The sequence below is a fragment of the Eulemur rufifrons genome, chromosome 1 (assembly GCF_041146395.1).
Source record: "Eulemur rufifrons isolate Redbay chromosome 1, OSU_ERuf_1, whole genome shotgun sequence".
NCBI lineage: Eukaryota > Metazoa > Chordata > Mammalia > Primates > Lemuridae > Eulemur > Eulemur rufifrons.
The window spans coordinates 18,244,572-18,265,897 of NC_090983.1; the positions used below are offsets into that span (position 1 = coordinate 18,244,572).

The following is a 21,326-nucleotide window of genomic DNA, read 5'->3' on the forward strand; positions in this document are numbered from 1 at the left end:
CCCTGCAAACCGCTCCGTCAAGGCACGTTGAGAGCGCATCCTCTGAGTGCTGTAGCCTGTGTGGGGAGCCCGGGATGAGTGAGCATAATTCCCAGGATGCTTTCAGTTCCACCACCCAAAACTATGCAGGACGGAATGAGTGGTACCAAGGTGAATGTGGCAGACTCCTCCCAAATTGAAAATCTACCGACAGTAATGACTAGAACCTAAGTGGGCACTTCTGGGGTGCCAGGCACTTTGCTAAGTGCTTCATACAGTCACTCAATCCTTGCAGCAATCCTAGGAGATGAGCGCTATTGTTGTTCCCACTTTTCAGAAGAGGAAACTGAGGCACAGAGGTGACACAGCTTGCTCACCACTAGCGGCAGCAGGGTTCAGACGGAGGCATGCGGTTCTGGAGCCCACGTCTCTACCCTCGGCCCCAAGCCTGCGCTGGGGCACCCGCCCACCACACGATGAGAGTCATATGTGCCCAAAGTTCGCCCATAAGTGAAGGGCTTGGAGCGCAGAGCAAGGGCCATTATTTCTGGCTGTGGATGCAGAGGGGATTTCTGAGGGCTGGAGGGATTTGTGGGGGGTCTAGAAGGACAGGCGGGATGTTGAGAGGGCATTCCGGAAGGACGGCCCAGCAGGGACAGAGGGCTGGGGTGTGGCTGTGTTGGGAGTGTGGGGCTGGGAGCACACAGCCTCCCAGTGAGGGGTGCCTTGGTGGGTGGGCAGCTGGCGTCCGTCTGCCTGAGTGCACTGGACAGAGAGGAAGGCCCAGAGTTGGGCAGGGGAGGGCGGATGGTTCCTGCTGATAAGCTCAGAGGGAGGAGGGCCCCATATTTGGGGCAGTGGGGGTGAAGGCTTTGCGACATGGGGAGGGGAAGACGACATAGGAGAGGGAGGTTGAGACTGGCTCTGGCAAGGCATTGAGTGCCAGGCAGGGGAGGAGGACCCGCCAGCTCCTAGGAGGGAAGACTCTGCCTGGGCCATCCCCCACAGCCTGGGATGTCACAGGGCCTGCAAACTCCCCAGCCAGGCCCCATGGGCGCAGCATTGAGACCTGCCCCCCCAGGTGATGGTGGGGTGAGGGGCTGGGGTGCGGATGAGCAGAGATAGCTCTTCTCATCCTGGCTCTGTCTCCCATTCCTCAGAATCCAGTTTATTCTGAACCAGGGGGTGGGCTTCTGCTCTGGCCCCCTCTGACCTTCTCCCTGCCCGTGGCTCTTGCCTGGCCCAAGAGCACAGCCCCAGGGAACCCGGGTGTATCCAACCTGGTGCAGCTGATGCGAAACTTCCGCCTGCAGCTCCAGGTTGGGCCCATCGGCTATATGTAAAGACTCCGTGCCCAGAGGCACCTGGTGCACAGCCTGCCTGCCACCTCCCTGCAGCTTCTGGTTTACACAAGGCCCCTGTCAACCTTTGCGTCTCCTGCCCTATCATAGATGGATTGACATTTGGGTCCGGAAGGAGTCAGGGTCATCTAACCCAGCCCCCTCATTTTCCACATGGGAAAACATTAAGAAGCAGAATCCGATTTCCCAACTCTCTGGCGGTTGCATTGACAGATGCCACACTGCCATCTGTCACTCCCTATGGACTTGGACTTAACTTCACAGGGGAACCTTTGATTGTGGCTATTACCTGAGAAATAGTCCTCTCTGAACTGAATTTTGTCAGAGTCTTAGAATTAGGAGTGACCTCTGAGCTCATCTAATCTACCCTCCCAGAAGAGGAAATTCCCTCCACAACATTCAGGCCAATAGATCTGTCAGCCTATGCTTAAATGCTCCTAATGACGGGAGTCTCATTACCATGAAAGGCAGCTTGCTCCATTGGTGGCCAGATCCAATGGCTGGAGACCAGACCTTATAATGAACTGAAATCGTCTTATTTGCAATTTCCCCCTCACCTCCATGATTCCTTGTCTTTGCATTTTTGGAGCCACCCAGGAGTGAAAGCCCAATTTTAGCACTCTCAATGTTTAAGGGTGATGATATCACACCTGAGGAAACTGAGTCAAGGCAGGGCTACCCCCAGTGGGAGCAGGAGCAGGAAACTCCAGTGGGAGTTTCTGTGCTGCTGAAGGCTACCAAAGGACAGCCACCTTCAGTTTGGGTGGGAGAGATCTCTTTGCTTTGCTGTACGGCTCTGGAGTCGGCATCGTGCAGTGAAGAAAGTGTGGGCTTTGGAATCACACATGGCTGAGTTGAAACCCTGGTCTTTTATGAGCTGTGTGGTCCTGAGCCTACTGCCTAACCTTTCTGAGCCTCAGTTTCTTCTTCTGATGGTTCCATAAGGTAGCGTACAGAAGCCCTGCCATTCTGCCGCACTGCCAGGGGAGCTATGCTTGCTGTTATCAGTGGTTGGAGGGAGAGCTGAGTGCCCCCTGAGAATGTCTCCTTCACCACCTGCCCTCTCTCCCTAGCACTTCAGTGGGGAGCTTCCCATCCGGGGAGAGCAGCGACCAGGGTCCCCGGACACCCACCCAGCCTCTGTTGGAGTCTGGCTTCCGCGCCGGCAGCCTGGGGCAGCCCAGCCCTTCAGCCCAGAGAAGCTACCAGAGCTCTTCTCCTCTCCCGACGGTGGGCAGCAGCTACAGCAGCCCCGACTACTCACTGCAGCAATTCAGCTCCTCTCCGGAAAGCCAGGCCCGGTCTCAGTTCAGTGTGGCTGGCGTCCACGCGGTGCCTGGGAGCCCTCAGGCACGCCATAGGACAGTGGGCACCAACACTCCCCCGAGTCCCGGCTTCGGCCGGCGGGCCATCAACCCCAGCATGGCTGGCCCCAGCAGTCCCAGTTTGAGCCACCGCCAGGTGATGGGTCCTCCAGGCACTGGTTTCCATGGTAACACGGTCTCCAGCCCCCAGAGCAGCACAATGATCACTCCGGGGAGCCCCGGCCTAGGCCGGCACCCAGCGGGGGCCCACCAGGTTTCCAGCCTCCACGGCAGTGTGGCCACCACTCCAGGGAGTCCCAGCCTGGGCCGGCACCCTGGGGCCCACCAAGGCAACCTGGCTTCTGGTCTCCATGGCAACGCAATAGCCAGTCCTGGAAGCCCCAGCCTGGGCCGTCACCTGGGAGGGTCTGGGTCTGTGGTTCCTGGCAGCCCCAGCTTGGACCGGCACGTGGCTTATGGTGGCTACACCACCCCCGAGGACCGGAGACCCACACTGTCCCGGCAGAGCAGTGCCTCCGGCTACCAGGCTCCTTCCACGCCCTCCTTCCCCGTCTCCCCGGCCTACTACCCTGGCCTGAGCAGCCCGGCCACCTCCCCGTCACCAGACTCAGCAGCCTTCCGGCAAGGGAGCCCAACGCCGGCCTTGCCAGAGAAGCGGAGGATGTCCGTGGGAGACCGAGCGGGCAGCCTCCCCAACTACGCCACTATCAACGGGAAGGTGTCCTCGCCTGTCGCCAGCGGCATGTCCAGTCCCAGCGGGGGTAGCACTGTCTCCTTCTCCCACACTCTGCCCGACTTCTCCAAGTACTCCATGCCAGGTGGGCCTCTTCTCCTCCCACTTCCCTCTCTCCTGCTGACAGGTTAAATCCAAGAGTTAGGATATCTGTCCCGGTCTCTGTTCTGACATTCCCTCGGCAGACAACCTTGGGTGAATCACTGACCTCTGGCCTCAGTTTCCTGATCTGTACAACAGGAGCTGGAGGTGTCCTCAGAATAAGTGAGCATGGTCGTGGGTGCTATGATGAGGATGTGGCTGCAGATGCGGGCGATGATGATGGAAATGCTAACAGTGAATGGCATTACTGTCATGATTCTCACCCCTATCGTAGCCACTGCCACTTGTTGAGCACATGCTGTGTGCCAGGCTCTGGGCTAAGTACTATCTCATTTAATTCTCACAGCCACCTGGTAAAGTGGGTATTATTATCCCCATTTGACACAGTGAGGCTTACAGAGGCTCTGTCGTTTGTTCGGTGTCATACAGTTAGTACACGGCAGAGCCAGGCTGCCAGTCCCAGCCCAGGCCGCCCCAAAACCAATGCTCCTGAAGCGTAATTAGAGCTGTCATTATCATGTGTCTGTATCTTGAGGTTTGTGGTGATTTAGCATAACCTTGAAAACCTGCCTCCCAAGCCTGCGCCTCCATACCTTTTGCCGCCCCCATGGTCCCACGTCGCTCGTCACAGACCTGGCGGCCAGGTGTGGCATGGCCAAGGCTGAGGGTTGGGCGTTCTCACCGGAGCCGTTTCTTTAGACCTGGCTTCACTGAGGCCTGTGCAGGTTTGTGCAGGGCCTTGTTTACCCATCACCCAGACTTGGCATCTGTGCCTCTACTTAGAGAGCTCATCGTCTAAACGCAAAGACAAGGCTTCAGCTGATCCGCAGCTTCTGGGGCAAACCTCACAGCTGGCTGAGTGCGGAGTGGCCCTGGGGCGCGCGTCGTTCGAGGTAGATTTAGCCTGGTTCAGGCAGCCCTGGATGGGCCCCAGCTACCCATATTCTCCCTGTGTCACTCCCGGTCCTGCCCTGAGCCTGCCAAGCCGGGACACCTAGAGTGACCCTGCACCCCCTGTTTCCTGCCGCCCACGGAGGACATCTGGTTCCCAGCCCCTCTCCTTGAAGGATGCAGAACTTCTAGTAGTTGGGACACTTCCTGTTTCCCACCATCTTCCCTGCTTAAAATAACCTTTGGAGTCAACACAGGAAGGCACATGGGACTGCAGCCGCCTCTGACAGCTCGTTAAACAGGCCACAGGCCACAGCAGCAGCGGGGCCTGGGGCTGCGGAGCAGGGAGAGGCAGAGTCGCACGGCCCAGCTGCCCAACCCGGCGGCCTTCTCCAGTGCACAGCTGCCGGGAAAGGAAGCCGACCTCTCCCTGAAGGTCCTGCAGACACAAATCCCAGAAGCCTAAAGGAGTGTAAATCACTAGCTGAAATTAACTAAGCACTGGAGACTAGTCCGTGTCTCCTGTCCTCTCCCTTAGCTGTACAGCGTCTTTAGCACAGGCTTCCGTCTCTGAAGACAGGAGAAAAAAATGTGGAATTAGAATATTCCTTTTTTCCTCTCCTCTTCTTCTTCCCCCAGACACCTTTGTTTTTTTCTTTGGTGCCAGAAGATGAAGGAAGAGGGTGAGGGCTGCACGTGCTCTGACCTAGACAGGAAGAGAGGGCATAGCTGGTGCTGAGCTGGGTGGCACAGCCTCTTACCTGAGAAGGCTTCCCTGGTCACCTTGCATGACTTGGGCACGTCACTTCCCCTCTCTGAACCTCTCCTCATTTGTCTAATTGAGCAGCTGGGCTCTGGCCGGTCCAAGCTCCATCCAGAACCTAACGTTCTCTGACAGATTCCAAGGTCCGTGCACTGGGGGTGGGGGGACTCGTCTGCCAGAGAAGGGGTGTGTGTGGCACACAGCAGTGGCCTCCGGGTTCTGGGCCAGCCGCCTCCCGTGTGTCCCAGGGTGGGAGTGAGTTTTTGCCCTACGTGGTGCAGAACACAGGCTGTCCCTACGGGGACTGAGGAGGGGACTGGAGAGAAAGGAGCAGAAATGGATCTTTCTGCCTCATCTTCGTGGTGGTTGTGCTGAAGTTAGGAAACTGAGCCTGTGGAGGAAAGTTCTAGAAGGCAGGTGTCTTAGCCTGTGGGAGAAGCTGCAGGAAAGATTTAGTGGGAATCTTGTAGGGAAAAGGGGAGCTGGGGTGGTGGAAGGGCTTCCGGTGGGCTCCGCGTCACCAGGACAGCGGCTCGGCAGGGTTAGTGGGGCACCGCGGGTGGACGAGGAGGCCGCTCAGGGCTCCCTGCGCTTGGCTTTCTGTGCCAGTTTCCGGGGGCTGGCATAACAAAGGCCCACACGCTTGGTGGCCTAACACGACAGAAGTGTGTCCCTTCCCAGTTCTGGAGGCTGGCGGTCCAAAATCAAGGTTTCGGCAGGGGTGTTTCTTCCTGAGCCTCTCTCCTGGCTTCTCGTGGCTGTGGCAGTCCTTGGTGCCCCATGGCTGGTAGACGCATCACCCCAGTCTCTGCATCCTCACCTGGCTCTCCACCATGTGTCTCTGTTTCTTCTCCTCTTCTTAAAGGACACCAGTCGTATCGGATTAGGGCTCACCCTCATCCAGCGTGACCTCATCTTAATTTGTTCACATCTATGAAGACCCTGTTTCCAAATAAGGCCACATTTCCAGGCATGGGGGGTTAGGACCTTAATATATCATTTTCGGGGACACATTTGAACCCATAACACTTTCTTTTCCTCCCCTTCTTGTTTAGACAACAGCCCCGAGACACGGGCTAAAGTGAAATTTGTCCAGGACACTTCCAAGTATTGGTACAAGCCCGAGATCTCCAGGGAGCAGGGTGAGTGCTGTGCTCTGCGGGCCATCGGAGGCCACAGCTGGCTGCGGCCCTGCACGTCTGGCCTGGGCAGGGAGCTGAGGCAGCCTCAGTCCTCCTTGCAGAAGGTCATGGTCTCAGAGAGGGGCCGGGATGGAAGTCAGGCAGTGAGAAGCATTTTGCACGGTGAAGTGTGGGTCGGCAGAAGCAGTGGTTGTAGACGCTCCTTGGGAGGGTCCTTCAAAACAGCAAAGCCTTGGTTTTCCTGGGCAAACTAAAAGATCAGCCAAGATACTATGAAACCTCAGCTCTCTATCTGTGAGATGTGGGAGGTTTTTGTGTTGTACAGAGAAAAACAAAGCTGGGAATGTGGGACTGCACACGAGGCTCACCTCGGGCTCTCGAGGGAGGTGTGCGTGGGCGTGGGGCGGGCACAGCACCGCGGCCCGTGGCTCAGGTCGGGACACCGCCTGTTTTTGTTCATGAAGTCTCTTTGGAGCACAGCCACACCTGTTGGCTTATGTCCTGTCGGAGGCTGCTTCCGTGCCGCAGTGGCAGAGTGGGGTGGTTGTGACCGAGACTGCGTGGCCTGCAATCCTGGAATGTTCACTCTCTGGCCATCCACAGAAAAACAATGCCGGTCCTAGAACAGGAGGTCCCTTGGGAGCGTTTGAATTCTAACTTTAAAGAATGTCATCTCACCCAAGGCAGAATGACGCTCCATAGCCCCGATGAGACGCAAGTGAGGCCCGTGCCACCGACTTCTCGTTTTCTCTCCTCCCCTCGCCCCTCCCAATCCAGCTATCGCACTCCTCAAGGACCAGGAGCCGGGGGCCTTCATCATCCGTGACAGCCACTCCTTCCGAGGGGCCTACGGGCTGGCCATGAAGGTGTCTTCGCCCCCTCCGACCATCATGCAGCAGAATAAAAAAGGTAACCTCACCTCCCGGCACGGAGGCGAGGACAGGAGAGCTTTACGGTCTCGAACCTGAGGTGCGGGGAGGCCCCGGGTGCTGAGCAGGACGCTGCTCTCCTGTGACTCTTTGGAAGAGCGTGTCTTGGGCTTGGTGACAGTTGGGGTCGGAGCCCAGGGAAGCAGGACTGCTGCGCTGTGTTTCCTGAGGGCTGAGGGAGGAGTGGGCGTCTCTCTATTCCACGGGGTTCTGGCCGTGTTGCCTCTTCAGCCCTTTCTCCCGCCCTGGCCCTGCACATTGGAGCAGTTAGGAAGCAGTCTTGGAGGTGGCGGGAGGAAGCCACGAGAAGTGACCGGTCCTCATTTCCTTCTCTTCATCCCAGGAGACATGACCCATGAGCTGGTGAGGCATTTCCTGATAGAGACCGGACCCAGGGGAGTCAAGCTGAAGGGGTGCCCCAACGAGCCGAACTTCGGTGAGCTGCCCCCACCCCGCTCTGCCTCTATAGCCTGGCCCAGTCTCTGCCCCGTCCTGGTGTCCTCCGGGGGTCTGACCCCAAATTCCACCACAGGCTCTGCCTGTCCCCCTTGTCATGGACTCAGCAGAGAAAATAACAGTGGCGGCTTTTCTCCCTCTGCACTGTGGCTCCTTAACTCTGCCAAATTCCTTTCTCTATTTATTTGTCCCGTCCAAGGAGATTAAGACTTATTATTATCATTGTAAGTGGAGTAACAGTTAGAACGACAGCTGCCTTAATTGACCACCTACTATGTGAAAGTCACCGTCTCAGTGCCTTATGCTGCTCTGGTCTCACAACAATCTTATATGGTAGATGCCATTGTCCCCATTTTACACATAAAAACTGAGGTTCTTCGAAGTCAGACGTTACGCAAAAGCACATAGATAAGTGACTGAGCTGGGATTTGATCCCACAACTCTCTGATACTTCTACTGCACTGCTCTGAGAGGGGCCCCATAACTGGAGGGACTTAGGGGGGAGGTTGGGAGGAACTTTCTGCAAAGGCAAGTTGTTAGGTAACCCTGTGACTGCTAGATGAGCTTTTGGAATCTTTTCCCTTGGATCTTGCTAAAAAGGAGAAGGTGAATTTTCTGCTTTGTAGGTGGGTCGAGGGAGAGGTGACTATTATGTGTGGCAGGGTGGGAGTGCGGTTTCCTCACTGCCCTCCGCGGCCTCAGCTTCCAGGCGCCCTCCCCTGACTCAGTCTCCCTCCCCGCAGGGTCCCTGTCTGCCCTGGTCTACCAGCACTCCATCATCCCGCTGGCTCTGCCGTGCAAGCTGGTCATTCCAAACCGAGGTAGGGACGGCGAGACTCCTGCTCACCAAGCGCACCTTGTGCGGGCCAAGCACACAGGGCCTCCCTGGGGGTCATGATGCCTGGCCCTAGTGCAAGGTCTAGGCATGGGGGGCTGGGCTGCCTTTGCCACCTTCTCTGTTCACTAAGCGCCCGAGGCTCTGGCCCTGGGACTCTCTCCAGTCTCTCTTGGAGCCCCTGGAGTTATGCCCATATGTAAAACCTCAGATACTATTTGACAATTTCTATTTATCCAATTCAATTTGTTCAATTATTAATGATAATTGACTAATATTATTATTTTAAAAGTTCAAATACAACTTAAAGAGAATTATTAGCCACACAGATTTAGATACTAATTGAATTATATTTCTATGGGATTTACTGTAGTAGTTCAGCAATTAAAAAAACCATTTGATATTTAAAGTGTGTAAACCAGTGGTTCTCAAAGTATGGTCCCAGACTAGCAGCTTCAGCATCTCCTGGGAATTTACTAAAAATGCAAATATTCTCAGGCTGACCTAATCAGAAACTCTGGCTTGGGCCAGAAATCAGTATTTTACCAAGTCTGCACATCAAAGTCTGAGAAACACTGGTATAAACAATACTAAATTCTTATTTTTTTCTGATTTTCTTTTTTAAAAAAAAATTAATATATAGTTGACAAAAATTGTATCAGGTATGGCATACAACATAATGTTTCAATATATATACATTGTGAAATGGTTAAATCAAGCTATTGCATCCATCACTCAATTCTTATTAATATTGAAATTATAGCTATGTTGCATCAATGGTTTATTGAATTAGGAGAATTAGGGCACTTATTGATCTACACAAAAACACATCAATGCAAAACAACAACAGCAACACCAATTGCCTCTTGAAGGCTTGCTTTTTGCTAAGCACTGGGCTAAAAACTACATAGAGTATCTCAAACACTCAGTGCCATGGCTACCATCATCATCATCTCTGTTTTATGGATACTTAGCAAGTGCTGGGGTGAGGGTTTGAGTTCAGCTCTGCTGGACTCCAGAGCTCTCAACCAGCATGCTGGATACTTAGAGTAATCGTTCGACATTCGTGCCGAACTGGCCCCAGGGCCGACTGCCAGGGCCTGTTATGAAAAGCAGTGTCCCTTGCATGAGGTATTTGCAGAGCTCGCCTTAGGCCCAGCCAAACCTGTGCTTTTTTCCAGCTCTAGGGTTTTAATTCCAGCTGAATTTTTGTCTCAGACCCCACAGATGAATCGAAAGATAGCTCTGGCCCTGCTAACTCAACCGCCGACTTGCTGAAGCAAGGGGCAGGTGAGTGGTCACCTGAGACTGGATCCCTGCCCAGGCCTTTCTTTCTGAATCCCTCCCACCCTGGCCCCTCCTGCAGGCGCAGGCTGGACGCCTCTCTCAGACCCAGACGTCTCTGGGCAGATCACATTTCTATGTGCCGATGCCTTGGCCCAAGGCTGGCCTGAAATTGACCTGCTACCTTCTCCCTGAGGAAAGGACCTGGGGTCTTGTCCCCACCCACCCCAGCTACCGTGACTCCTCCTTGGCTTGGTTTCTTCCAGCCTGCAACGTGCTCTTTGTTAACTCTGTGGACATGGAGTCCCTCACTGGGCCCCAGGCCATCTCCAAAGCCACATCTGAGACATTGGCTGCTGATCCTACACCAGCTGCCACCATCGTTCACTTCAAGGTCTCTGCCCAGGGAATCACTCTGACTGACAACCAGAGAAAGTAAGACTCCTCTTCCTGTGTCTGTGTTGGACTGTCCTTCATGTGACCCACTGAGCCACCCATCTACCCGTGGATACATCCCTTGCACCCATCTACTCACCTACCCACCCATCCATCTATCTTGCATCCATCTTCCACCTACCTGGCTACTCATCCATCCATCCATCCATCCAGCCGTCCACTCGCTCACCCTCTCACCAGTTGATACACCCATCCCTGCATCCATTCACCCCCATCTATCCTCCCCACCCATTTGTGCCTTCATCCATCTGTGTGTCAACCCATGTATCCATCCACTCACCCATCCACCCTTCTACCAGGATCTGCCTGCATCGGCTATACAGCTGTAAACACAATGGATACTAAGCCCCTGTTTCCTCGGAGCAGAGCCTTCCTCTTGGACTCTCTCCTAACAGTGTCCCAGCCCCTTGCCTTCCTCCAGGGCCCCCTCCCCCCCATTTCTCATTCCTCAGTGCTAGTTTCTTCCTTCCTTTCCCAGCCTCAAGCATTTAGGACGTGTCCCCATGGCACATCTGTCTGTGTCTGTCCCCAATGAGCAGCTCAGGCCGTCTTGCATAAGCGAGAGGCTGTGTGGCCTACGACAGCCATAGGTGGTAGAGAGGTGGCCTGAGCTGCCGGTGGAAGGAGGCTGGAGAAGCAGTCACTTGGGTGCTCATTCTCTGTGTCTCTGATCTTTGTGCGGCAGGCTCTTCTTTAGACGACACTATCCCCTCAACACTGTCACCTTCTGTGACTTGGATCCACAGGAAAGAAAGTAAGTTTCTTGCAGACACCTTGCCTCCCACCCAGCTCTGTAACACTGAAGTCTGTGCGCGGGTGCGTGTGTGCATGTGTGTGCACACGCATCCCTGGTTCAGCTGGAAGAGCTGCCCGTGTGTGAGGAGTTGTGTGGGGCGTCTTTTGAGTCTTCCGACCTCAGATGTGGAGACCCTCCTGGGGACTCAGTGCCCACTTCCACCCGCTCTGCCTGTCTCCGACCCTGAATCTGCTTTGCTCCACGTTGGGGAGGGCACCTGGGAGGCCACAGCGTTCTCTCTGCCTTGAATGCCTCCGCGTGATCTTGGGAGGCTCCTGTGGCTGGGAATGGGGCCACTTTTGCCTCCCGCAGAAGGTCTGGCGCGGGCGGGCTGGGCTCCAGGGGAGGGAATCGCGATTTACCCTGCCCTGTCCTCCTCTCCGCAGGTGGATGAAAACAGAGGGAGGCGCCCCTGCTAAGTAAGTGTGGCTTCTTTACCCCACCTGGCCGCCGGCCTTTGTGCTCCCTGTTGAGGGGAGCAGGAGGCAGGTTTAGGATCCAGAGCCAGCGGTAGGGAGAGGGCAGATGCGACCTGTGTGTAGAGGTCACTCAGTTTTGGAGAAAAGCTTGACAAGGCAGCCAGGCCTTTGGCCTTGTCCTGCCTCAAGGCCAAAGTCCCAGTCTCTAGCCCTGCCACCTTCTCCTCGGATCAGAACCAGGAGGGATCCCGGGAAGTGGATAGAAAACTGAGTTTTGTGAGAACTGATGGCCGTGGGGAACGAGGTGTTTGATCTTTTCTGCTCAAATCCTTGCTGCTTCTATTCCTGTTTTTGTTTTCTTGGTGGGCTTCTGTGTGTCTCGTGCCTGGCCTAGACCTCCTCATCAGAATGGGGGCACCCATGTCTCAGTTCTGGGGATGGCCCTGGGGCCTGTGGGTGGGTCCTTTCATCTATTCAGCATATTCTGGGTGCATCTGAGGAGCTCAGAGCTGCCCGGGACCCCAACTCCACCCTCAGGAGGCCCACTGGCACAGCAGATAAGACAAGTGTATAAAGGGCACTACGATGCTTCTGTGGTTTTCAAACTGTGTTGCAAGGAACCCTGGGACCCTCGGGTTGCAACTAAGCTGCTCAGAAGGGAGAGAAAACCCTGTTACTATTATCAGTAAGAACCAGGATTTTCTCAACATCAGAAACCCCAAACCAAGTATGGGAATACGTTGGGGTCTGAAGCTGACATGAGGCTGTCACTGTGATTTGTAATTCTCATTTCACTCCCTTGGGCTCATCTCAACAGCCTGTTTTCCTCACTGATTTACTACTTTATAGTGGGTTAAACATTATGCTTTTGAATTGATACATTTGTGGCCATAAAATACTTCTTTCACCTTTGTATATTTGGACGTCCTACAAAATTGTTTTGGAAAAAGAAAACCTTTCACTGTTATTTTAAAAAAGAACCAGTGCTGGGTGAGACGGGGCAGGAAGTGTAGCTCCCCTCTGGGCGCTAATGTAGGTGCTAATGCCTGGCAGGGAGAAGCGGGAGAGGTTTGAGGAAAGAACAGATATTTTTAAGTGGGTCTTAAAAGACAGGTACAGTTTGGACAGGTCCAAATGAGTGTGGGAGGAGGAGAGAGACTGTTTCGGGGGGAGGGGCTCGCAGCAAGCCCCCCTGCAAGCAGGAGCGGGTCTGGCTCGTGGGAGGCTGATAACTATTTGTTGAGTGAAGAAATGAGAGAACAGAGGCTGCACAGGGGAGAGTCAGGAGGGAGGGAGGCCACCTCAGTCAGAATGCGTGGGACGGACTAGCAGTCTGTCGCGTGATCCACCGTGGGGATTTCAGAGGGGCCACATGGGATAGAGGGGTCCACAAGGGGTCCAGTCCCAGCACCTGCTTGTGTCTCTGCCGGCCAAGCGGGCGGCCAGAACTTCGTGTCTGCAGGTGCTCGGGCTCCCCTCTCATTGAGGGGACAGGTGTCAGGGACAGAGGGGAGCTGGGCCCCAGGCTGGAAATCCCTCCTTTGTTTCCCTTCAGGAGCTGCTTTTGGCCTGAGTGTCCTGCCAAGGAGGCTTAGATGGGTGGGGCAGAAGCTGCAGGGAGAGGCTGCAGGGACAGACGCCTTGGGTGTGGCCGGTGAGGGACCAGGGTGAGCAAGTGAGGCATGAGCTCTCAGGCCTGCTCCCTGGCCTTGGCCGCTGACCTTTCTTGCCTGGATCCGCCCCCCGGGCGGATGGCAGCGCCTAGAGCCTTGGAGCTGCTGAGGAGATAAACAGAAGGGGAGAGCAGGTGTGTTCAGGGCCAGCGCGGGGGCCGGGGCTCCATCCTGGCAGACACCAGCAGCTGGGGAGGCGCCTCGGGGGTGCCCCTCACTCCTCCCGACCATCCCCGTAGCACAGGGCCCGAGCCAGCCCAGGAAAGGAGGTGCTGGGCCTGCTCTGTGGACCCCACGTCCCCACAGCCAGGCGTTACCCCAGGCCTTTGGTCCTGTGTTCCCGGCCCCTGAAACAAAGCTGTGAGAGCAGAGCTGTAGGACATGCAGGGCTCTGTGTGTGTGTGTGTGTGTGTGTGTGTGTGTGTTTGGGGGAGTGCCTGTGTGCGTGGCATGTATAGTGTGCATATGTGAATGGAATGTGTGTATATGGTGGGTCTGTATGTTTAGCATGTGTGTATGTATATATGTGTATGTGTTGTGTGTGTATGTATGTATGGTGTGTGGATGTGCACAGTGTGGTAGGTGTTATGTGTGTATGTGTATGTGCTGTGTGTGGTGTGTATATGTGTGTATGTGGTATGTATGTATTGTGTGTGTGTGGTATGTGTTTGTGTTGTGTATGTGTATTTGTGTTGTATGTGTGTGTGGTGTGTGTGGTGTGTATGTGTGTATATGTGTATGTGTGTGGAGTGTGCAGTATATGTATGTGTTGTATATGCGTATGTGTGTGGTATATGTGTTGCATATATGTTTATATGTGTATGTGTGTTGTGCATGTATGCATGGTGTATGTGTATGCATATGTGTGTGGGATGCGTGTTGTGTGTGTGTGGTGTGTATACGTGTTTGTGTGTGTTGTGTATGTGTGTCGTGTGTTGGTATGTGTGTGTTGTGTGTGTTGTCTGTGTATGTGTGTGTGCTGTATGTATGTGTCTGTGGTGTGTGTATTGTGTATGTGTGTGTTGTGTATGCATGTGGTGTGTGTGCGTGCATGCAAAAAGACACACCCAGCAGCAGGCAGAATCCGACCTTGCTAATTGTAGCTGCCGTGGTCCAGTCCTAGGGAGAGGGGTGTCCGTCGGAATCTCCAGCTGTCCTGATTTCCCCATCTCACTGTAATTAGCAACACGCCGGCTGGGAGGGGAGCTGGGCTCACATTCTGTTCTCTGCCCTCGTATTTTTAACTCTGTTTTGCAGAGGGAATGCTAGGTCACTCAGTCACAGTGCGGGTGGGGGATGAGTGCAGGGGATGAGTGTGGGGGACGGGGCACCTCCCTTCCTACTCTCTGGGATCCCAAGCCTCTTGAGCACAGGAAAAATAAGTACGTGTATGTTGAGGGGTGACCCGCTTGTCCTTTTGTGTCCCTCTGACCTCGTGGTGTCTGAGGAGGCCAAGCCCTTTGCAGGCAGACGGCCTTGTCTTCGTTTGCTTGTGTGCTGTGCGCAGGAACAGTCGGTACGGGTGGGGCTGGGGTGGGCAGGAGAGAAGCCCGTCCAGGAATGTTCCGTTTTATTTTGGTCTCCTGCCCACCCCTCACTGTCCAGTCCTGTCACTCACCTCCAGCTCCCCTCCCACCCCTCAAAGTGGGACTCTTTTGTCAGTGGGCGGAGAGAGGTGTCTCGTGGGCCTCCCCAGGCCCTGCTGCTCAGCAGGTGGGAGGGGTGGCCTGGCCGAGCCCACTCGCTCACCTGGGCTGCTCTCCAGGCCGGGGCTGCTCTTGCCCCTCTCACGCCCCCCCTCCCGCCCCCACAGGCTCTTTGGCTTCGTGGCCCGGAAGCAGGGCAGCACCACGGACAACGCCTGCCACCTCTTCGCGGAGCTTGACCCCAACCAGCCAGCCTCTGCCATTGTCAACTTCGTCTCCAAGGTCATGCTGAGTGCCGGCCAGAAGAGATGAGCCCACCCCTTGCCCTGGGCCAGTGCAGTGGGGACGGGGCCCATGGGGAGGGGACCCAGGAATCCTGACCACCCTTGAATCCAGAAGGAGGACTTTGGGCCAATTTTGGAGAAGGAGAGAAGAAAGTGCAACGTGGGGAGAGGGAAGTGAATTGCAGAGGGGAGGGGGAAGAGAGGGAGACAGAAAGAGAAAGACGGCGGAGAAGAACTCAGATTCCCCTGGGTGATGGAAACTGCAAAAACCCAAAGCCTCCAAAACTAACCAGGTCCCCCTAACTTCCCCTTCCCCGCTCCTAGAGGAGAAGGAACAAACCTCCTTGGGGATCCATATTTTTGGGGGAATGGAAAAGCCCCGTCTTCCTAACCCAACTGCTTTGCAAGGAGAAATCAAGCTTTTCCTGGCCACCTGTAGGCCAGGTTGTCAAACCAAACAGAACCAGCGTGGGACATCAAGTGGGGGAACTTTCTCTTTCGAAAGTATCTCAGACCCGAGGCACCTCAGGTCCCTTCGCTGTGCCTCTGATGTATTGCTGTGTGGGTGTATGTCTGCACCCACACCTCACGTGTTGATTCATACTCGCCTCTGTCAGCTAGGATTATAAACAGCTCTCCTTGTCTGTGTCCCATGTGTTTGCAGACACAATGTCCAAAGAAGGTTAGGGTTGAGGGTGACAGGGCAGCAGGGAGGGACAGAAACCCTCTTTTCAGGAGCACCCAAGCTATGGGTAACAGAGGCTCTCTCTCCTGGTCCCTGCACCTGCACTCTCGGGGCCCTTGGTGCCACCAGCCTGTCTCCTCTACAAAGACCCCAGCAGGAGTGGGGGTGGCCACTCCTGCAGCTTACCCCGTTCTGCCTTAACTGGGAGGTGGGAGCTTTGGTTTGAGGAGGTGGAGATTCGTGTGTCTGTGGCCTCGGGGAAGAGCTCTGCCAGGAAGGACAGCTGCTGAGCTCGGGGCCTCTGCCCTGAGGCGTGTAGCTCAGCAGCACGGAAGACAGGTCACCCTGCCGGTGCCCTGGACTCTGCCTTAGCTCCCACCTCTCCGCCCCGTTCTTGGGTTTCACGCCCCAGAACCAGCCTTATCGCAGACTTGCTTATCTGCATGATGCCTTTTTGGGGCTGGAGAGCAAGTGTTCCTGCTCTGCTGTGCCCTATTCTGTTTGTCCTACAGTGTCCCCATGCTGGGGTTCATCCTGGGCACCTGTTTCCTGCTCAGCGAGGCCCAGGGGAGGAGCCTATAGTCTTTGTCCTCCCCTCAGTACATGTTCTGGGGTTTGACTTCTGCAGGCCCCCTTCTGGCTGGGCTGCCCAGGGTGACAGCAGCAAAGGTCCTGGGGCTGCTACCTGTGCGCCACATGGCCTACCTACCATGCCAAAGCCTCACTGTTCCCCCTGCTGCCTTGGTTTCCCCAGCTGAGTCACACTGCCCATGCAGCAGAGGGCAGAGGACACACATTTAGGCCAAAGGGCCTCAGGCCCATTTGGGCAGTTGGGAAAAACCCTGACCACCACCCAAAGACACTAAGCCGGAATGGAAAATTCACCAGGACTCCATTCTTAAGCCTAGAGGGGTCCCCTAGAGAGAGGCATTGTACTGATATATAAATATATATAATATATACATGAGACATACTGACAGAATCTGTAAGCTAATAAAATATAAGAAAAGGTAAAAAAAAAATAATAGGTCAATTGACAAGACGTATTTATTGTTTTCCCATATTGCTTTACTGCCTTCCCTGGGCATAAACCAATTCTCATCCCTTTTTATGTGTCTAAAGGAAAGCCTGAAACCTAGGGGGCCTTTAGCCCTGGAGCAGCCAGGGATCTCCTGGCCCTGGCCCTGGCCTTCCCTAGACTTTGTCTGGGGCTCAGTGCTGGGGGCGCTGTGCATGTTCCGCCCATGTGGCCCCCTTATTTTCTGGCAGACCAGAGGCCGGGCAGTCAGCTCCCAGGACGTGAGTGTGTGAGCGTGTGGGACGTGCTGTGTTTGACACACGGGGCTGTGTGTGCATCTTTGGTATTTTTCTCCTCCAAGGAGCTGGATCAGTGTGGACGTTCTGTTTCAGGGAGTTGGAAAGGACAGCGGGGAGAAGGTGGCGGGGAGCAGCGGCTGAGACCCCACTGGCCGCCGCTTCCCTAAGAGTGAAATCTTGTGCTTGGTGACCGAGGTCCCTCCAAAGTGCTCTTCCTTCTGAGATATTCAAGTCCCAAACCTGGATTTCCCCGCTCCTCGTTCCCTGGCTAGCCCCAGTTCTCTTCCAAGATGGAAGGAGATGTATGTTATCCCTTCCTTTGTAAATATCTTCATCCCCCACTGGGCAGCCCGGAGAGCCGCCCCCCCGCGTGGGATGTTCTCTCCACACTTGCAGCTGGATGGGGCGTCAGATCCTTCGGTAGCCAGACTGAGTCTGGGATCAGCCATCACACGCACGTCCTCCCGCCACCGCCCACCACAGCCCACCTCGCAGGCATGGCGGCCCCTCCGCGCCAGGCCTGAGCCGTGCGTGACCCTGCGGGAGGACCCAGGTCCATGCTGGAGACCTGGTAACTCACTCCCAGCATCCCTCGGGAAGGAGCCGGTTTCTGACAGTTTGGCCTTGCCGGGAGAATGACCGGGAAGTGTCCCCAGTCTCCACGGCGGCCCCACCTTTGGGCTCCACACCAGAGCCCTCCTGTGTCTCACAGGTAGGCGTGCACCCACGCACACCCTACGCACACACACCACTCAGCACTGCAGTATATTCTTGCCAAAGATTTCCTTTAAAAGAAAGCACTTTTACTAATTATTGTTATGATTTTATAAATCTTTATCCTCTTTGTTCCTCTCCCTCCCTCAACCTATTTTGCTGTTGTTTATTGTTGAATCTGTTTGTCAGCCAGGAGAGTGCTGTCTGGTCTTGAGTCCGGCCTGGGGTGGGGAGGGACCCGGGAGAAGTTGGCAGGAAAGAGCGGGAGAGGCGTGGCCATCCCGAGATGCAGCGGTGGGGACCCCGGCAGGCTCTGGCCCCAGCCCCAGGCCCTCGCCGCCTCTAACTGTCCAGCCAGGTGTCTGCGACAGGCCTGGGGCCTCCCCCCAGCTGGCTCGTATGGGGTCTGGAGGCAAGAGGGCAGGGAACAGACATCTCTGATTCAGCTAGAAGGGCCCAGTGAGCCCCATGTGACTCTTTCCAGGGGGAGAAGGAGGAAAACATTGGGCATGGGAACAATGGAGAGGTCCCCCCCGCCACCGCCCATCACGGTGTCCTGGGTCCTTTATTTCACCAGGGGTTCAAGGGAGAGACACATCACATCCTAGGTTTGGGAAGGGCCTTTGACCCATTTCCTCTGAGCCTCTCCCCAGCAGCTCTGAAAAGCCCGTGGATTCCTTCTCTCCTGGTTTTTGAGGAATCCCTGGTTGTGTCAGAGACTGGCCAGGATAGGGGTGGTGGCGCCCGGTGGCTGTACGACAGCAAGGGGGACAGCCCACTGCACATGTGTGATCCTGTTATGAGGGGCTCTCAGGCAGGTGGGGAGCAGGGGATTCTTTTGCTTCATGCTGATGGGCCTGCAGACTCTCATGCTGTCTGGGGGCGCAGGGGGGTCAGCGAGTGTGACAGCATCTGTCCCGCTCCAACACTCGTCCGCCACCCCTGCCTCCGGGGTCCTCTCCCCCTTCAAAGTTTGTTCCCAGCTCCAGAACCTGGAGTTCAAGTGGGCCAGTGCCCCAGCCAAGGAGCAGCCCATCCCTACGGCCACACTCAGGGTCCTTGGGGAGGTTGGGGGCCTGGGTCCCAGACCCACCTTTTCACCCAGGTCCGGGCCCTAGAATCCTGAGACTCACGTTTCCTTGGCCAGTGGTGACATAGGATGTGTGTGTGTGGGTGTGCAAGTGTGAACGTATGCGTGTGTGGAGTATTTTTTGCTCATTTCTTTAGGGAACTTGGGGGTGGGGGCTGGAGGTGGTGGGCAGTGGGCGTCAAGCCCAGTATCACCCAGCAGCAAGGGGAATCGGGAGGTGAGGCCTGTAGGGCCACCGGTTGGTGCAGTCTCAGTGTTGGGGGGATCAGGCCACAGGGCTCAGGCACATCTGTTCCTTCTTGACTCCTCTGTCCTCCAGTGTCCAAAATGTTGGAGGACCTCCGTTCACATCCACACCTGGGCTCCTCCCAACAGCGACGTTATCCTAGAAGGAGGTCTCAAGTTTGTTTTCTAATCAGTGTTAAGCTGTTTAAAACTCTCCTGTGTGTCCGTGTTTGGTGTGTGCGTGTGAACGAGAGAGCACATCAGTGCGTGCATATGCTATGTGTCCCCGTCTCTCTCCTCCCTTCTGCCCTGTCATTCAAAATAAATGCAAGGAATTCCTTACACCACCCTCCCTGCCTCCCTGGCCCTCTGCAGGAAAAACAGAATAACCCAGCATCCTCCCTGTGCCCTGGCTGTGTATTTATATAGATGGAAATATACTTTATATTTTGTATCATCCTGCCTATAACCTCCACCACCTTGTATAAACCCTGGTGTATGCTACTCGTCCTGGACATGAATGTATTGTACACTGATGCTGTCCCCCTCCTGTACAGCTGCTTTGTTTCTTTGCGATCCATTGTATGGCTTTATAAATGATAAAGTTAAAGAAAAAGCCGAGCTCTATCCAGCTGTGTTGTTTGGACATGGGTATGCCACGTCTCCGGTGGACAAAAAGGGGTCTCTTCCAGGCACCAGGTGGGCTTCAGTGATGCCTCTGGTGGGCAACTCACCCCAAATCCTCCCAACAGCTTCCCCACCAGCCAGGTCTTGGTAGAATCAGGAATTTGTCCCCATCACTTGGTTCTGTGTCAGCTTAATTCTCAGGCAAGCTGTACCCAAGAGGTGGTGCCACCAGATGCCCCAGGCTTTCCAGCCACCAGCTCGGCAGCTCCAATAGAAGAGGGCTCTTTTCTCCTGATGTTTTCAGCAAAAACCCGGGACAAATCTCATTGGCTCTGGTAGGCCCTGCTCGGCTCAGATAATTAACTTGGAACCAATCACTCTATCCAGATCTGGGTTACACGACTGCCTCTGGAGCCTTCTGAGATCATGAGGACTGAGAATGGGAGTGTTGGTCCCTGAGGAGGTGAGGTTTATCAGAAGAACGGGGACAGGGGCTGTCGGGCAGAATCCACAGGTGCCCATCAGGTGGTATGTGTGTAGCTCGCTCATACACCAGCCCATGGTCCTGGGTGAGTTCTTTGGAATTCAGAAAGTTTGGGTGTGGTATGCCTAGCACAGCTCAGTGGTTTCTGGGAGACACAAAAATACCCAAAGAACATGGCTCCAGTTCTCCAGTGCGGCTGGGCGGAGGCTCGGATCAGCTGACGTGAACAGGTGTGGGCTGAGCACCCCTCAGTGGCCAGCACTGCCCTTGTACTGGGGGGCGGCTTCTCACACGGTTGGGTCTCAGGACCCCCTTATGCTCTTAGGAATTACTCAGGACCCCAAAGAGCATTCGTTTAGGTGAGTTAAGTCCTTTGATCTTTACCATAGCGTAAATATACATTAAAACTGAGAACATTTAAAGCATACTTACTAATTCACGTCTGTGAAAATAAATTCACTACCTGTTAACATAAATAGCATTTTTTTAAATGAAAAATACTGATATTTTCCTGAAACAAAAAAGATTGGGCGAGAAGGGTGACATTGCTTTGCATTTTTTGAAGGCCTTTCGTGTTCAGCTTAACAGAAGACAGCTGGACTCTCCTCTCTGCTTCTGCAGATGGTCTGCTGCGATGTCGCACGTCATGGGCTGCTGTGATGTCGCACGTCATGGGCTGCTGGGGAACACTGCACACTCGTGAGAAAATAAGTGGAAAAGACAAATAATGGCTTAATATCATTAAGAAAATAGCTCTGACCTCACAGAACCCCTGAGAGGCCTCAGGAACCCCCAGGGCCCCACACCGTACTTTGAAACTTGCTGCTGTCAGGGACACAGAGCACGGGAGCCTCAGCCCCAGCCTGTGGCGGGGACTTGACAAGGGTCGCGTCCTGCTCTCTGTGGGGCATTGTCATGCCGAGACTTCCCAACAGACCCACGCGGTAGGTATTGTTATACACAAGGGACAAATCAGGAAACTGAGGCTCTGAGGGGTCATGTAGCTTCTAACTGGCAAAGCTATTAGTAGTACTCAGTGTGGTCACTGCCGGTGACGGCTGGCACCCTGACAACACCTGCTGAGTGCCGGAGTTTGTGCCAACCACTGAG

General features: G+C 54.9%; 1 protein-coding gene across 9 annotated transcripts in view; it reads left to right on the forward strand.

Annotated features, from left to right (window-relative positions):
• Positions 1-17,138, forward strand: part of TNS1 (tensin 1) — a 167,018-nt gene extending 149,880 nt beyond the window's left edge. For 8 of the 9 annotated variants that reach the window (XM_069480915.1, XM_069480934.1, XM_069480923.1 and 5 more), the window contains 10 exons: positions 2,414-3,483; positions 6,210-6,296; positions 7,074-7,205; positions 7,569-7,661; positions 8,425-8,502; positions 9,735-9,806; positions 10,067-10,235; positions 10,942-11,010; positions 11,439-11,471; positions 14,958-17,138. In XM_069480915.1, coding sequence (XP_069337016.1) covers positions 2,414-3,483; positions 6,210-6,296; positions 7,074-7,205; positions 7,569-7,661; positions 8,425-8,502; positions 9,735-9,806; positions 10,067-10,235; positions 10,942-11,010; positions 11,439-11,471; positions 14,958-15,102 — 1,948 coding nt within the window. In that variant the 3' untranslated portion in view covers positions 15,103-17,138. The remainder of the gene's footprint in view (positions 1-2,413; positions 3,484-6,209; positions 6,297-7,073; positions 7,206-7,568; positions 7,662-8,424; positions 8,503-9,734; positions 9,807-10,066; positions 10,236-10,941; positions 11,011-11,438; positions 11,472-14,957) is intronic. The other variant, XM_069480634.1, reaches the window with a different exon arrangement.
• Positions 17,139-21,326: the final 4,188 nt, after the last annotated feature.